General features: G+C 44.1%; 1 protein-coding gene across 10 annotated transcripts in view; it reads right to left on the minus strand.

Annotated features, from left to right (window-relative positions):
- Positions 1 to 297: 297 nt before the first annotated feature.
- DLGAP2 (DLG associated protein 2) overlaps positions 298 to 18666 on the minus strand; it is a 412887-nt gene continuing 394518 nt past the window's right edge. For all 10 annotated transcript variants that reach the window (XM_081856886.1, XM_081856887.1, XM_081856883.1 and 7 more), the window contains 3 exons: positions 17022 to 17113; positions 6908 to 7060; positions 298 to 2060 (listed from right to left, as the gene is read on the minus strand). In XM_081856886.1, coding sequence (XP_081713012.1) covers positions 1842 to 2060; positions 6908 to 7060; positions 17022 to 17113 — 464 coding nt within the window. In that variant the 3' untranslated portion in view covers positions 298 to 1841. The remainder of the gene's footprint in view (positions 2061 to 6907; positions 7061 to 17021; positions 17114 to 18666) is intronic.

Here is an 18666-nt window from a genome sequence, read left to right on the forward strand (position 1 = left end):
GATCTGCTTTAACCTCCTATAACTTCTAGCATTTTCAAGCTGAAGGGCTTTGCAAAGTTACATATTTAAAGTGCTCATCAAAGTGAAAAACCAAAGTGCTGTAGTATAGTTTAAGTAGCTGTTCTGCCTATGGCTAATAAATACATACTGTTCAAATAAAACCGATAACAGAATTTTGTCTCATGGATTTCATTCAGTTTTGATATATTTTTTTTAAATTACATAATCCTTATTTCAGGATCTGTGGGATATGTTTTCTTGCGTCTTCACCTGAAAACATTTTTTTTTAAAAAAAACAACAACCACACACCTAGGATGTGCTTTGAGAAGGTAATTACATTAGAGTAAATCTATTATAGTGTTTACTTCATTCCAGAATATTTTTTTTCCTAGCTTGTGCCTTGGTGTTTATCAAGGGCTTGGAGAACAAACTTCTTTTCTTACATTCCATATCTAGAAGTCATTCCATTCCTGAAATGGCATTCTTTAAGTCTGAAACAATCAAGACACTTTTCCTTATGTTTATTTTTTTAAAAAAAACTAATACTTCATAGGGGGAAAAAGAATTCTGGAAAAAAATACAAACGTAAGCCACAGTTCACCTTTTCACCTTAAGATTACCATTTAAACTGAGATATACTTACCACTCACATTCATATTTTCGTAAACTGGTTACAACATCACAACTGGCATTTTAAACAAGCAAAGGTTTTTTTTTTTGTATTTTGTTTTAAAGGATACCCTGAAAACTCAATTGATATAGCATTTTGAGACCTCAAATATTACACATCATGTAGCATCGCTTTTGAATTTTGCAATCATGTTTGCAAACAAAATAGATACAACATTTTAATTTTTTTTTAAAAAAAACCTGTTTAAAATGTAGTGAATGTTCCAAAGGAGTTAGAATCGAACTTTTCACATCTTGCTGCAGAAGATCTAAACTCTTAAGGCTTCCCTCTTCCCTCTTTTTAATTACTCAAGTCCCACTCTTTTTGCATTTCTCCTTCTGACTTCTCCAAGTGGGTATTTCTCTCTGGGCTGGACTTCCCCAATATGAAAATATTTCTATGCTTCTTTGTTCCTGATGAATGTTGGAGGTTAATGGCTGGATATCCCTGTTCATCTCCAAAAAAACTCAACTCAATATGAGATGATAGGCCTACTGTTATTTTGCAGTAACAAAGATGAGCCGAATGGGAGAGCACACGGGCAGAATCTTTAGCCAGATACAAGGCAAGGGACTAGGAGAGGAGAGAGAGATGGGTTCTTTCTTTCTTTCTTTCTTTCTTTCTTTCTTTCTTTCTTTCTTTCTCTTGACATTTGTAGCACCTTCTACTTGGAATAGCTAATGCCTCTGGTGAACGGTGAGATGCACCCAATTGAAAGTCTGTTATTCTTATCCCTAGATATCACATAATTTATAAAAATATAAATAACCAAAAAAAGAAAAGAAAAAGGTAAGCTGGGTTCCATCTCAAGAGGTGTTTCTTGTTGTCCTCTGAGAACATATTGGATAAGTAAGGTCTCAACAAGCCCTATCCTTTGGAGCTGATTGTTCAGTCTGATAATAAATACTGAAAGGAAAGGAAAGGAAAGGAGGGAGAAATGGAGAGAAAAGAACAGCAGTTCTTGCAAGAGGCTCAGCAAATTCTGAGGAAACCGAAAGCATTCCGCTGCGCTCGTGGCACAAAGGACCCGACACCAAGGATCATTCAGTAGGGGAAATTGTGACCAAAGGCAGGGGGGAAATGAGCAGGGAAGAGACAAACTGTACAAGCGTTTTGCTTTCATTTTGTCTTTTTAAAAAAAGATGGAGAAACTATGCAGTGTTCTAGTCCTCAAAGCCTTGTTTGGGCCTCTGGGATATAGATCTCGATGCTGTCTGCACGCTCTGTGGCTGAATTCTGCCGGAAAGATGCCGCTCGTTTCGCAGCCATGAGCCGCCTCCGGGCTTCTTGGCGCTGTCTGTCAGGCAGCTCTAGAGACTTCTCTCGCGTGATAGGGAATTTTCCTTTGAGGGGCTTCTTTGGTACTGGAGGAGGAACCTTTCTTTCTTCCTAGTATTGAAAAAGAAGAATAAGAATAAAGAATAAGAATAAAAGGAATTGAACAAAGAAGCCAAAGAAGATCAAGTGCTACTGTAGGGCAAGTTCCGACATTTGCTAATGCTTTTGTGTGAAATGTTACATGTCCATGTGATTGCATGGAGGAAGTTGTTGTTGTTCTTCTTGTTGTTGTTGTCTATATCTATCTATCTATCTATCTATCTATCTATCTATCTATCTATCATCTGTCTATCTGTCTATCTGTCTATCTATCTATCTATGGGATGCGGGTGGCGCTGTGGGTTAAACCACAGAGCCTAGGGCTTGTCGATCAGAAGGTCGGCGGTTCGAATCCTCGTGACACGGTGAGCTCCCATTGCTCGGTCCCTGCTCCTGCCAACCTAGCAGTTCGAAAGCACGTCAAAGTGCAAGTAGATAAATAGGTACCGCTCCGGCGGGAAGGTAAATGGTGTTTCCGTGCACTGCTCTGGTTCGCCAGAAGTGACTTAGTCATGCTGGCCACATGACCCGGAAGCTGTACGCCTGCTCCCTCGGCTAATAAAGCGAGATGAGCGCCGCAACCCCAGAGTTGTCCGCAACTGAAGCTAACGGTCAGGGGTCCCTTTACATTTATCTATGTATCTATCTATCTATCTATGAATGAGATATGCAATGTCCAGACTCTATATTTAAAAAACCTTTTACTTTCATAAACACAGTGCTTTTTTCCTAAGAAAATGTTTAGGGGCACTCTCATTTTGACTCAAGAAAATCACCATTTTATAGTTCAAATCGGGAAAAATAAATATAGTAAATGGACAAAAGTACAAAGAAGCACAAAATACTTAGGGGTACCCCCTGCATACCCCAGAAAAAAGCATAAACATATAATTTAGAAGAATATATTTACAATCTCATGCTCAGGTTTCTCCCTATTAATGTTTAGGGAACTCCTCTGTTTCACTTCAGACAGATCACACTAACACACACTGTCGTCAGCTGTATCCTGAGAAACCTCTCTCAGCAGCCATTTTCCACACACACACACACAGAGAGAGAGAGAGAGAGAGAGAGAGAGAGAGCGAGCGCAGAAGCAGCAAAAAGTTAAAAACGATAGTTACTGGAATAACAGTCACAACAGAATGGAATGCCTCTCTCCGGTGACTCGCAGTCAGCCAATCACATGAGAGCTACTGCCAAACCTCATGCTAAAAATAAACAACAATTCAACATAAGCAAACATTCCCATTTCAGGAAATTACACCACTATCCTTAACAGAAGTAACATCTGATGAGCTCCATTCTGGGTCATAAGTGCTGTTTCCCTGTGGAGAATAGCCGTTGGGAGCATGGCAGCTGAATCATGTATGATCAAAGCACACACCGATGTTTCCCTTCTTGTCATCCCCCGGCCCTACATAAATATAAGCTGCAGAATGTTTTCTTTTCTGTTTGTGAACATGCTCGTCGCAAGTAAATCCAAAAATGGCATCCATTATTAAACCCATGGAAACCCCCAAAGAGATTTCATTAATGCTGGCAACCCTGAGGAATTACCTTGCCAGATCAATTTGTGTTTACTTTACTTGGAAGCAGAGTGGAATACTTATTTTCCACAAGGTCCACTTGCAACCCTATTAAAAATTGCTGAAGCTTGTTCAGTCTTTTGGAAACAGAGGGTGCTATTGATTTCAATCAGAGAGAGTGTGTGTTAAGCACATTTTAACTCTCCCACTGAAATCAATAGGACTCAGAAGTGCCTCCTTTTGACTGGATGGCACCCAGTCTTCTTCCCTACACTGAATTACATATTCTCAAATTGAGGGAGTGGTGGAAAGACTATCTAAAAGACTTGCTTTTTAATTTGACCCATTATACTTTGTTTGGCTTCTGATAAATATGAGATTGTCGCTGTGCGCTCATCTCTATTCTCTTCTCTGCATTAAGACCCTTAACATTAGTTATTGTCAGGCACACCCTAGCATAAGAACATAATGTGAGCCTGTGACCAGGAAAATGGCCCATCTAGTCTTGCATCCTGTTTCCACAGTGGCTAACCAGATGCCTGTGGGAAACCAACAAGCAGGACTAGAGTGCAAATACAGTCTGCACACCTGCAATTCCCAACAGTGGTGTAGCATGGAAAGGGGTGCACAGGGGCGGTTGCCCCAGGTGCAAAATTGTTAGGGGCGCAAAATTTCAACACCCAGTGCTGCCTCAATATAGCTGTGCACTTCCGTCGTTGGTCTCCATTGAAAATGGCTTCTCCATGTGACCTCTTCAGACAACGGAACAACTCTTCTTTTCTTATTTCTGTGGCTGCAATCTCCTAGCTGACGTGGATGCCTTAGGCAGTTCAATGCACATGCGTACCTGGTCTGTTTCCCTCCCTTCCTCTGCACAGCCCTGGGCACTGGCAACCGACGCTATACCACTGATTCCCAGCAAGTGGTATTCAGAAACATATTGTCTCCCGCAGTAGATGTAGAACATAGTCATCATGATTAGTAGCTCGTAGCAATTCCAGATGAAGTCCTTGCCTTATCAAAACATTCCATCCCATGTCAGGATTTCCCCATTGCATTTGGCTGCAAGTGCAGCCCAACTTTTCTGCAGCTCTGTTCATCTCTGTTAGATTACTCTTACTCACACTACTACCTGTGTAATGTTCAATGCCTTTGAGTTTCATCAGCAAACAATGGAAAGCTCCCAAGTTTTTCTACCAGCTATATATAAGAATATAAGAAGAACCCTGCTGGATCAGATGAATGCCTGTCTGGTCCAACTTCCTGTTTGTCACAGTGACCAAACATCATGGCCTTCTCACCATGGGCTTCTCAAGCAAGACATGAGGGTAGGATCACTCTCCCCACTGTTGTTTCTAGCAATTAGTATTCAGAGGTAAATTGTCTCCATGATTTTCCAATATATAGCCAGCATGACTAGTAGTCGATGACCAACTACCTAAGAGGATGAGGAGTTTGCTTTGGTTACTGGGAGTTTGGATGGGCCCCATGAGTCACCTTGCATCAGTATCTGTGTATTTTTTTAAAAATCTGATCTGTTGCTCTGTACTCTCGCCAGGTTTTTTTGTGTCTTGAGCCCCTCTGTATAAAAAGGCAGCTTTGTGTTTCCCCATTTACTAGAATGGGGAACCAAAAACCTAGCATAACTTTTCCCCCTCCTGGCCAAAGTGGATGAAATGTGCAGGCACAGAAACCAAGTGAAGCTGAACAATCCTTCTAAAGCCCTTTGTGTTTTGCTTCTCTCTCTCTCTCTCTCTCTCTCTCTCTCTCTCTGTGTGTGTGTGTGTGTGTGTGTAGAATTAAAGTTTCCTCTCATTGTCAGTTCTTGAGCTGACATAGTTTTTCCCCTTCTCCAGCTTTGGGGAATACCCTGATATGCCTCCAAACTACCCATAGCGCTACTGACATTTTTTCCAGGGATGGGAACACCAGATTCCAGCCTCAGAAAAGAAGGCCTGATGTTTCCTGTGAACCATAGGATTACTGGGTCTAAGAAGAATGCTGCACCTATCTACAGTATAGTCGAGGATAGGATTAGGAGCAACAAATGTGGGCAGTAGATGTCATGTGCACTTCCTCCTGTGCAGCCATCCCTCAGAATTAATCTTGCAGAATCAAAGACTCAAAGCATCATTTACACCAAATAAACTACAGTTTTGTCAACATTAGGAATTTCCCATTAATAGAGAGTGGGCAAGCATTGCTGATCCATATTTTACTGTATTTATTCGAGTCTAATGCGCCATCGAATCTAATGGGCAGCTCAATTTTCAGAACCTTGAAACCAGTATTTGCTGGTGAATGTAAATGTGCTGTCAGAGCTGCTTCTAGGTCCCAGCTCACAGAGGACCAACGCTAGCCAGTGATAACGTATAAAAGTCTTTATTGAAGGTTAGTTTCCATTTCCAAACTGCAGCGTGCAACTCTACGTCTTAGAAGCTAGACCGGCGAAGCTCCATCTGAGTCTCCGCCTCCTAGACACCAGTTTAAGACTCTAGCTTTACTCCACCTCTTCCATTGTTCTTTCCTCCTCTGGGTCCTTCTGCCCCCTGGGGTTTCCTCCTTTCTGGACTCTTCTGACGCTGACCCCCCTGAGTCTTGCCCCTCCTTCCGGCGGGCTTTAGGACCTGGCTCCCTATCCGGGCTGCCTGCTGTGCCGCTCGCCTGTACCTTTGAACTTGGCGCGCGCGCCCAGCCGGTAACTTTCCTCTTGACCGTTTCCCCGCTCTCCGATGGAGGTGTGGTCAATCCTGACTCATCTCCTCTCGCTGGTGGTGAGAACACTGGTCCCGATGCCTGGGACTCCTCCCCCTCACTGCGCTCTGGTGGGGAAGCTGGTCCTGATTTCCAACTGCTGCTCTGGGAGTCCCCACTGGCCCCTTCCTTCTGGGGTTTCCCCCTTGGCACCCCCCTTGCCCTGGCCATCGGCGCTCCCTTCTGTGAATCTTCCGATTCGCTGGAGAGGCTCATGGAATCCCTCGGACCACTTTCATCTCCTGTGCTTCCCTCGGATTCCTCCCCCTCGCTCTCCATTTCCTCCCTCTCCTGTGCCTCTGCTCCTGAGTCCCTGACATGTGCCATCGAATCTAATGCACACCTTAATTTTTTCAAACGTAATTTGGCCAAAAAAGGTGATTCCAGTAAATACGGTAATTTATTTATTTATTTACCGCTGGAACTCCCCCCATGCACCCACTAAAGTACACTGTGAAATAACTGGCTGAACTGGAAATAAATTCAGACTTGAAAGATCAATGGGATGTTAGTAACACAAGAAGGTTGCACATGTCCGTGCCAATTGAAAAGGAGCTTGTCTGCACATATTTTGCTTACCTTCCTTTCAGGTGATTCTATTATTTTCCATTCATTCAGTTTCAGCTGGTGCAGTTCATCAAACTTCATACTGACATCTTCAATTGAAAGCTGTAACAAGTCCCAGAATCCTGCTAGATCCTGCGAAGTCGGCCGTGGCATCGCACTGGGATCCTGACATAGATACAAGAAAAGAGGTGTAATTCACTTGGGAGCCAGGATGTAAAATATTTTTGGAATGATGCAAAGCTTTTCACACAAAACAGGTCTTTCCTACATAGTGCAAAAGATATGAAAACTCTTTCCCCAAACTGAACCATGGTTTGGCTGAATTTGGATCAGAACCAGTGTACATATATGAGAAAATGGGTGCAAGATATGGATCAAAGAATAACCAGGAAACCATGGAACTGGATTGGGGACAACTTCCATTCTAATATAATTTCAGGAGACCTAAGGCGGAACTATTAAAAAACCCTCTATCGATGGTATTTAACGCCTTATAAATGGAACTTAATATACAAGTTAGGGTTGGATAAATGTTGGAGATGTGGATTGAGCAAAGCAGATTACGTGCATATCTTTTGAAATTGTTCTCAAACAAAAATATTCTGGAACTCAGGCTAATCTCTCTTATATGTAAGTAACCTTGGAATCGAAAACATTTCTGCGTGGCTATCTAAAACACACAACCGTTGGCCAGGAAGGGGATTAGTCAAACAATAATCAGTTCCTAGAAATCAGGTTCCCCATTTTAGCTTTATGTAAACAATAGAATGGGTGGAGTCAGGCCTCTGGCAGGCCAAACGCCACCTTGGAGGAATATGGGATCCTCCTAAATCGAGGGTCCTGGCTGAGCTCGGGACCCTTAAGCCACCCCCCACGGGGTGTGTTGTTGCTAGGCATGGCTCAAGCCTTGTCTGTTGGGCCCTGGGATTGTGCTTGGCTGTTTGGGTCAATTGAGGCAGCTGGCGTGATCCCGGCATCTTATAAATGCAGCAGCGCTAGAGGGGTGGGGCACTTGCTTCGTGCTGTTGAACACCCTCCCTCCCTATTTTAGGTGCTGCTGCTTTGGCCTTGCTTTGGTCACCTGTTTCGGAACAGGGGCTGGGTATTTGGCAGAATGGCTTTAGCCACTTGGTTTTCACCTACCCCCTTAGCAATCGTCACAACTTGTAAGGTTTGGTGGTTAGGCAATGGTTTATAGAAATGTGCGGGAGTGGAGGTGTGGCCATCACCTGCCCCTCCAGAATAGGGTATTCAGGTAAAGGAATCTATAGGTCCTGGATCTCGTCCGAAGCCCACTTGAGGGGCTAGGGCCATGCCAGGACCACAGGAAGCCTGGGGTGAGCTTCCATTGATCTTCACCAGTGTTGTTCCCTCGTTTGGTGTCTACCCTTTCAGACTGCCTGGCAGAAAGGCAGGAGTCAGTTATAGTCCCTGACCAATGCCTAGGCCAATACCGCTCAATTTGTTTTGTAATCAATAAAGTTGTGGCCTGAATTTTGCCCAAAAACTTAAACTAAAATTATGTGTCCGTTTGAAGTTATTTACTGGGGAAGGGCTTGGGGGCCTCGGGGTGCAACTGTTGTCTTGATGGCAGCAATACAAGAACATAGAAGAGAATTGAGAATAGATGAATTTATCACAAAATGTGCAATTATTCTGATGAATCGTACATCATTTTCTGGTTAAGTGTGTTTATTGGTATGAAATACACACACACACACACACACACACACAAATGATTATATTTTCCAGAAACAAACAATCTAAGAAAAGGAAGGTGGTGTCTTCTAATAGCCCTGACGCCATAGAAGTTCTAGAAAGAGCTTCCATTGACCAGGAGGAAACACTTTAAACATTTTTCAACAGACCCTTCTTGCTATTAATGATCCGATTAACATATCCTTTCTCCTTTCCAAAGGTCTCCTGTGAGCCACACACAGGGCTCTCGCGCTACCATTTATCAGACTGTGCCTTAGGAGTTTCCTGTCAAAAGCCAAGCATGTTTTGAGGAGACTTTTTGTGTTTTTCAGAATTAACTTTGCTCCTTAGGAAATCCTTAGTGGAGGAGATGGGAGTGGCTAATGCTAATTTATTTTTCATTTTACATGTAATTCAACCAATAATTTGTTAATTTTATATCTCAGTGCAGCACGCGTCAAGTGCATAGTATGTGCCAGACCATTAGAAATTAGATGGAGGTTAATACCATTTTGGTTATTGCAAATGAGATTTAATCCACTTGCAGCATTTAACAGAAGTCTGGCTGCTTGTGGCACAGTCTACCCTGCAATGGGTGGTATTTCATAGAATGCATATGCATATTTGCATTGCAGATATTCTTCACTTTATCCAGGGTTATGCTTTATATAATATATATACCACCATGATTATTAGACTATACCCCACTGTGGTTTTCCATTCCACCCTAATTTAAGGGGGTGATTTTTTACTTCCTAGACAGCATCTTAAAAAGCAGAGACATCACTTGCCAACAAAGGTCCGTATAGTGAAAGCTATGGTTTTCCCAGTAGTGATGTATAGAAGTGAGAGCTGGACCATAAAGAAGACTGATTGCCGAAGAATTGATGCTTTTGAATTTTGGTGCTGGAGGAGACTCAGCCCTGGGTGCTCACTGGAAGGACAGATCCTGAAGCTGAGGCTCCAATACTTTGGCCACATCATGAGAAGAGAAGACTCCCTGGAAAAGACCCTGATGCTGGGAAAGATGGAGGGCACAAGGAGAAGGGGATGACAGAGGACAAGATGGTTGGACAGTGTCGTCGAAGCTACGAACGTGAGTTTGACCAAACTGCAGGAGGCAGTGGAAGACAGGAGTGCCTGGCATGCTCTGGTCCATGGGGTCACGAAGAGTCGGACACGACTAAACGACTAAGCAACAACAACAACAAGTGATTCCTCTGGAAACAGTGAGTTTGCATTCTGCATAATTGCCAATGTCGCTCTTTCGTTGAACAGCTCTTGCTTTACATTCTTTGGGCCACAAGAGGGCTGCCTCCTGCCACCAAAATGGTATATATAAATTGATAATGTGCAATGCTCCACACTAATAACATCTGCCCAAAATGCGTAACACTGGAGATACTTCATCTTGAGGCACCCTTAAATTTGATCTTATCCAGAAACTCGTCTTTCCGAAAACAACAACACAGAAATGCAGCTTGAAATAAATTGATCTACGTCCAGAGGGAAAATAGCTAACAAAAAGGGCATGGATGATGTTTGCACTTCTGTATTGGTCTATAACTGCATTGCCTTGAGCTGTGATCTCATTAGAATTCAGAAGGCTAGTAACATCCATCTCTGGTAGGTACCAACATGAAGAAAAACCCTAGTTTCTGCAAAGGAGAATCTAATATGTAACTGCACACACACCCACACCCACCCACCCACACACACACACCCTTTGTTTGTGTATATCTGACTACACTATTAAGAATAATGCACCAAATTCACTTTTGAAATTACTTAAGGCGGCACTCCTGGCCTAAACATAAATCAAATGAGAATATCGCCTATCTTGCAGTTAGGTGGGTTAAGATGAATGATTTTGCCACCGTGCAGCAATTTTAGAAATGCAATGCAATGGAATCCACAGACGACAAGATCATATCAAGGCAGTTGACTCCAAAGCTATCCTTCTTTGGGGAAGTTTTAAAAAAATCTGGCTTGCAGAAGCATAACAGTGTTAGGGCGGATCTGCACCCATGTTTTTTAATGTTGTGGAAGGGTTAAGGAATGATAACGCTGATAGACACACGACGTCCTACTTTTTATGTTCATAATGCGTTATTACCTTGTCTTTTTTATCGTTTTATGCTGCTATATCGGTGAAACATTGCTCATATGTAGTGTTTAACTTTTTTTTACTGCATTCAAGCTCTAAATATTCGTTCATTCATTCAGTATCTACTTTGAACTTCAAAAAAGGGTTTTATTCCCGGGGTAGCTTACAATTATCATTATCCTTTTTTTAAAAAAAGTATGAAATCAAAAATTAATAAATAAGTAAGTAAGTAAGTAACAGTAACAGTAACAGTAACAGTAACAGTAACAGTAACAGTAACAACCCCCTGGTCCCAGCTGTGTTAAAAAGTCAAGTTCTGAGAGACTAAAACTAATTTTTTTTTTAAAAAAAAAACACCCTGGGAAAACCTGTAAATGTTTTCTTTTTGGGTGCAAAAAATGAACAACATTGTGGCTGGTAATGGCAGGTGGCAACCCCTCTTCCTCTCACCTGTGCCACTACAGTATACACCTGGATGGAGCTGTGGTTGGGCAGGGTGTTGGAAAGGTTGAGGCTGCATAGAAGGACTGCCCAAGCCAATTTGGTACTCCCATGGGGGCATCTGTCCCCACCGCAAGATGCAGCAATGGCAGTGATGGAAGGGCCACTCTGCAGCTCCATCCCATGGCCCCTGCTGCAAGGAAGGAGCCAGGCAGACACCACTGAGGAGAGCATTCCACAAGTAGGATGCCACCATTAAAAATGACCCACCTCACCTCAGGCAGCACCTTTGGTAGGAGGGCCTACCAAAGAAGACTGGCTGATGTGGGGGAAGCTAATTCTGGTACCGTTGCCCACAGCTCTGAAGGGAAGTGTCAACATTTTGAGTCAAGCCTGGAGATAGAACAGGAAGTGGGGCAGCTGCTCGCTGTTGAGACTCAGCCCCAAGATTACAGGGCCGATAGGTCAATTTGTGGAAGTGATCAACTTGGAAACTGAAATCCATTGGCCACTTGCTTTGCCCTTGCTTCATCTCATGCTCGTGGTGCTGTTACAAAAGCATTACAGTGGTACCTCGGGTTACAGACGCTTCAGGTTACAGACGCTTCAGGTTACAGACTCTGCTAATCCAGAAATAGTACCTTGGGTTAAGCACTTCAGGATGACAACAGAAATCGCGCGGCAGTGGGAGGCCCATTAGCTAAAGTGGTACCTCAGGTTAAGAACTGTTTCAGGTTAAGAACAGACCTCCAGAAAGAATTCTTTCTTAAGTTCTTAACCTGAGGTTCCACTGTAGTGATGTTCAGCTGCCCTCCTAGTGAGACTCATCTCAGTTGCTCTGATTCTGTATGGCATTTCTGAAGCCAGGAAATATGAAACATGCCACGTCTGCAATTGATTTGTGCTCCATTCATAAAACAGTCCTCCCTCCCTCCTTCCCCTCCCTTTCACAGCCACTCACCACATACCTTCCTGCAGGAAAAAAAAAAAGATTTGGAAGAACCTGCCACATTCTGGCAAGCTTGGTTGCTACGGTGTGTTTCTGAGGGCCGAACTTCATGTGATGTTAATTGCATGAGAGGAGCCCTTAAGGAATGTATTTGCTGTAGTTAAGATGTAAATCAACAATCATAGCCCCCTATTTACATTATTTTTTTTTAAAAAAAAGTGCACATGAAATGCACTCACTCAATTAACATCAAGTCTGCCTTCTCCTTGGCTCTTCTTTTCCCACTCTAGAAACTGCTGGCTCTTTTTTTTTTTTTTAAAGAAAATGTTTATTTTTATTTCTGTCGTGCACCATCTGAAGAGATGCTGCTGGACTTCAGTTTCCATCACACCTGGACACACCTGGATGGGGGTCAGAGTCCAATAATATCTGGAGAGACCCAGCTTCCTTACCTTGGTGTTAAGCTTCAGACCAGCAGAAAAAGGGGGGGGGGGAGAGCGGTGGATGAAACAGACAAGGCCCTGTCTCTGGAAAGCTGTTTCATCCACCGCTCTTTCCCCCCTATTGGGGCCTCCTGCTGCTGCTGCGCCGCCAGAGCACAATTTCTGTTCTCATCCTGAAGCAAAGTTCTTAACCCGAAGCACTATTTCTGGGTTAGCGGAGTCTGTAACCTGAAGCGTATGTAACCTGAAGCGTATGTAACCTGAGGTACCACTGTAAAACAAATAAATGGCACGGGAGGACAAGTAGCTACAGAATGCTAAAATGTGGTTGCATGCCAGCCGCAGAGCCCCACAACCTAACCACTGAATGGTAAATGAATGGTCATGACAACAGTCTGGGATTTAAAATGGCCACAACTTTATTGATTTCAGATGTAGGAAGCCTTGGCCTATGCACTGGGCGTGTATCCCCTCAGCCCCCGGGGGACTGAGGCATGACAAGGTCTATTTGGGGGAGGAACCATCACAAAACACAGGTTTACGCAAATGGCCGCCTAACGCTGAGGGAAGCTCTATGGTCCACTAGCCCTACGCACTTGGCTCTTTGGACAGAGACTTCCCTCCAGACCCCTCTCACTGGGTATCCTGTTAACGCCGCCTCAGGGAATGGAGGGTGGGGTAGTCACCACTTCATGACACTCCAATTGGATGAATGACTATATTCCACCCAAGGCCTTAACCGCCAAAGTTGTTACTAGTGCTATGGGGAAGGCGAAACCTGCAGAGCAGGGAAAATTCCTTCCCAGCCCCGAATACGACACCTGTCAAGAGACCATAGCAAAGCCCACCTAGCTGAAAAGGAATGGTTAAAGCAAACAAATGGGACTGGAGGACAAATAGCGATGGGATGCTAAAATGTAGATCCAAGCTTCTCCATATGACAGTTCTGATTGATGGGTAGGTGCGACTCCCAGGTGATCTCACTGTTACAAATTAAGGATCACAAATTACTTGAAAAGCGGATGGCGTTTTGATCATCAAGAAGTACTTTCAGGAAATTCCAGCACTCCACATGCATCAAGGAAATGTGTAATAGACAGCATTATAGTAATGTTTCCGTCGGCAGTGATCAAAAGCAGCGACTCTTCTGAAAGTGTTAATGGAAGCGTCGATTACAAGGACGACGCCTGAGAAGCGAAAGCGAAATATGAGCAGGGCTGGTGCTCTAATGTGGCATGGTGAGGCGTAGGCTTCAAGTCTGGTGGATCACAAAGGGCAGCAGATTGTGCTTCCTACTCCTGACTGCTGCCACCAGGCAAGTAATCAGGCGCCTGGTGCGAGGCCAAAAATTGGTGCCCCCAAATGGCTCTTCTCAAATATGGATCTCCTCAATATGGATCTCTCTTCGGCTCTGTGCCCTGTGCGGGGGAACTGCCCACACCATCTTAAATCTGGTGCTGCTGCTATAGCCACTGCCATGTTCAGCATTCAGCCGACTGTGGCTGCTACGAAAGCAAGGGCGTCCACCATAGCTGCTGCTGCTGCAAGCTCACCAACTCATTGACTGAGCATGGACCAATGCCTTCACTGGCATGGCAGCAGAGCCCATGTCTCCTTGTTCGGAGGACAGAGTCCTACCTCAGAGCGAGGCACTGTGGTTGAGGTGACCAAGGAGAGCGCTTGTGTTGCTGCAGCTTTCCCATGGCAGTGGCAGATGGCGACAAACATTTCAAAGCCTCTGCTAAACAGATAATTTAACAGTATTTGACACCACCGCTGTGATATGGCAGCGGCACAGGGGGTTCCTGGAGGCCATCTCAGTTGTAATGAGGAAAGGACCTTTCTGCAGATTGTGACATTGAGCAGCAAAGGGTGGCCTTGGACTGGTAGAGGCCAAAGAAAAAAGGAGGCGGAGCAAGAACAAGACAGCCCTAGGTAGGGAGGAAGAGGAGCAGGTAAGGAGAAGACAAGGACACAGAATCGTAGAACTGTAGAGTTGGAAGGGACAATGAGAGTCACCTAGTGGTCCCTCCCAACTCTACAATTCAATAATTCTATGAAGCCCCTGCAATGCATGCATGAATGAGTGAATGAATGAATGAAACTTTATTTGCGTCAGCTGTTGGCCATAGCAAAAAAAAAAAAAAAGAAAAGAAAAAAAAGCATTGCGATATACACAGAACAAAACAAAAGTCAGTTATATAAAACATAGTCCTGAATCAGGAGTCAAATAGTGGACCTTATTCTGATTTCCCCAGCTAGAAACCTTGCAACATTTGCAGCCATCTGCTCCTCTTGATCTGCCAGGAGAAACGACACTGTGGCAGTGGTTGGGCAACCCGGAATGATCAATAAAAGAGCATGAATCTTTTGCCCAATGTGGGGCTTGAACCCACAGCCCTGAGATTAAGAGTCTCATACTCTACTAACTGAGCTATGCCTCAGAGCTTGAATAGGTAAGGTAGGCAGCATCAACTAAAACCTGTTCACACATGAGTTGTGTGAACAGATACACTTTCTCCTAAGGCAAAACTGCCATTAGATGCAGCCTTTAGTGCTGCATGGGACTGGGGTTCTGCCCCCCCCATATACATAATGTGACCTTCAGAGAACTGAAAGAGTAAAGCTGCTCATTCAAGACTTATGGGGAATGTGGGCAGTGAAAAAAAGGACCAGCATGGTCCTTAATCAGCTCACAAACCAAGGCATATGGGTGAGAAACTGCAGCTCAGAGCTCTTCCAGCCAGCATGTTTTTCAAAACACTGGTTGTTTTAACCAAGTCTCAAACAGAATGAATGCCTTGTCATGTCAGAAAAGGTTATGCTGCAAATATTGCAGAATGATTGATTAAAGTAAGACAGATTTATAGGTCACATCCTCTAATGGCAACAGAAGCATTCATTTAATTCTCTCGTAATAGGGTAAGGATATGTAACAGGAAGCCCTGTCCTTTACTGGCAATGCATCCTGGCAGAAGTTTCCTTCACAGCTAATTTAGGTCTGTAGCAGAGAAACAGGAGTGACAGGAAAAGGTACCTCAAGGAAGAAGCGCCAGCTCAGCGATCCGGGCAGGTTTTGTGCCGCAGTCCTTGCTTTGAACTACGCTGCCCAGGTTGATTCTGATAGCCTTTCGCCTGCCCCTAAGACTAGCAGCTCCTGCCAACCTAGCAGTTTGAAAGCACATCAAAGTGAAAGTAGATAAATAGGTACCAATCTGGCGGGAAGGGAAACGGCATTTCCGTGTGCTGCTCTGGTTTTGCCAGAAGCGGCTTAGTCATGCTGGCCACATGACCCAGAAAAACTGTCTGCGGACAAATGTCGGCTGCCTCGGCCAGTAAAGCGAGATGAGCGCTGCAACGCCAGAGTCTTTCACGACTGGACTTAACTGTCAGGGGTCCTTTACCTTTAGGACTAGTAGCAAAACAGCTCATGTGACTTGCAAGTGAGCCACCCTGCCAGGAGAAGAAAGCAACAACTTCTGCAAGCGCAGTGGAACTTCACCTCCCTCTCCTTCCTCCCCTCTGTGCTCTCTGCACTTCTACAAAATCTTCTCCAGAGCAGATTTTTTTTTTGGGGGGGGGGGAGGTTCTTGGGGGACTCTGGGCAGCTTCCAACATATATAAAAAAACCAAAACATTTAACGTTTAAAAACTTCCTTACACATCTGCCTTCAGGTGTCTTCAAAAGATTATATAGTTACTTATCTCCTTGGTATTGGGGGGGGGGGTCACATAACTCCATATCCTCCAACATTTCTCCCATGAAAATAGGGATGTCCTAAGGAAAAGCGGGACGTGGGTGGCGCTGTGAGTTAAACCACAGAGCCTAGGACTTGCCAATCAGAAGGTCGGTGGTTCGAATCCCCACGACGGGGTCAGCTCCCATTGCTTGGTCCCTGCTCCTGCCCACCTAGCAGTTCGAAAGCATGTCAAAGTGAAAGTAGATAAATAGGTACTGCTCTGGCGGGAAGGTAAACGGTGTTTCCGTGCGCTGCTCTGGTTCGCCAGAAGCGGCTTAGTCATGCTGGCCACATGACCCGGAAGCTGTACACTGGCTCCCTCGGCCAATAAAGCGAGATGAGTGCCGCAACCCCAGAGTCGGCCACTACTGGACCTAATGGTCAGCGGTCCCTTTACCTTTACCTTTAAGGAAAAGCATTCCAGGATCAAATCAGAAACTGGGACAGTTTCTATAAATCCAGGACTGTCCCTGGAAAATAGGGACACTTGCATAGGGTCTAAGCTTGAAGCACTTGTTTCAAACACACCATGATTTAATTGCATACAACTCTTTCTTCTGGAATTTTGTGTGTATGTCTCTCAAGCAACAAGCCGGGTGTCCTTGAAGGAATGAAACTTTCAGAAGCACATTGTGAAATATTAACTTGGGGAGATGCTCCACCTTTGGCTTAAGAAGATGATAACAGACAAGGTAGAAGAGGAAGTAGAGTCACATCTGCTGAGCAATGTTTAAGAATGTTGACTTACCAGATTCTGTTGACATAGCCAATAGAATTGCTGGAATTTCTGAGACATGAGGAGCTGAGCACTTCCCACGGCGCTCCGGATCTTACCTAGAACTGAACAGGCAAGGTGGTTGCCGTTAGTATCGGTTTGAAGCAAATCAAAACAAAACAAGGCACCAATACTTTTGTGTTAACAAAAATATTAAGCTGGAAAATCCTGTCATTGAGAACTTTTCTTCTTAAACCCTGTTCAAGGAAGATAGAAACCCAGAGGTCCTATTGTAACTGTTGCATTTATTTTGTCAAAATCTTAAAGAGGAATTGTCCTGGGGATGGTGGGGTGGGGGGAAGGAAATGAAATTATTTTCTCCATTGTTAAACAATATAGTGAAATCACACTTGCAAGGTTGGGTACGGTTGTGTGTGGGGTTTTGTTTTGTTTTTTGCTAGATATTGGTTTAATTTTTGCTCTCCTTTGCTCACTCATCTGTTTACAGAGGATCCGCAGGCAGTGGCAGTTGATGCCCAATGGATTTGGTGGGACTGCTAGGAGGTCACAGAGGCATGGCGAATGAGAAGTCACAGAGGTCTGGCCAAGTTCTTCTGGTTATCCCCCTTGCAAAGATACACCTAAGCATCATAGTTGCTTATTTGCTGGGAGAAGAGTGAGTGTGGCTCCACACCTGTTCTGGTTCTCTCTCACCTTCCACCTTTTCAAATAAACAGTGTACACTGGTACTTTTCAGTTTTAACAATACTTAGCACCTACTTTGGTTCAGAAGAGGGTCACTGCTGCCCCCATTTCTAAATTGGGTTCATGCCACAATAATGGTTCACCACTCAGAAGTAAGCCCCACTGAGCGCCAATGGAGATTGTTCCCTGGTTAGCATGAACAGGATTGAAACCTGAATAGGTTGGTCTTAAAGGTGCCACAAGGGACAAGGGAGCCCATAACTGACATGCTTAACTGGTATTGTAATTAGCTAAGGGGTTGGAAGGTATCCCATTAATAAGGACGAAGGGTGAGATCCAACGGCACTTTCCACATTCACAAATTATAATGTTGTAGTTGCTGCCAGATTTGATGTTTTTAAGAGTGAATTTGTAGCTGATTGCACCTTTGGTCAAATGTCACTGTTATTAAGAGAGTGAATTCAGGGTTTACATTTCCACACTAATGGCAGGTTCTGGCCAAACTCAAAGTGCTACAAAAGCCGTAAACGGCTCAGGACTGCAATACCTCAAGGACTGCCTCTCTCCATATGAACCTGATCAGGCCCTGAGATCATTCTTTGAGGCCCTTCTTTGTGTGTCTCCTCCATGAGACGTCTGGCAATATGAGAACAGGTTATGAACATGCAGGGATAGCCATTTAAAAACTTTTTTATTTATTAATTAGTTGGTTGCCTGGTATTCCAGAATTCTGATTTGGGGAAGTATAGATTGGAAGAAGAGATATGTGTCTGCCTGAGGTATGACGAACGTGGTTACAGTGAGGAAATTTTGTCTGCAGCTAATGGTTGCTGCTATGAGCTTATAGCTCTCTTCTGAACTGAGCTCGTAAACTGGCGGCTTTCACTGGTTGGAGCAAAGTGGCACAAAACAGATGTCTCCCAAACCATACCTACTGACCCACTAGCCACACAAATGGAAATATTCTGGAGTC

The sequence above is a fragment of the Podarcis erhardii genome (genome assembly GCF_964252035.2).
Source record: "Podarcis erhardii genome assembly, chromosome: 3".
In the NCBI taxonomy this organism is placed as follows: Eukaryota; Metazoa; Chordata; class Lepidosauria; order Squamata; family Lacertidae; genus Podarcis; species Podarcis erhardii.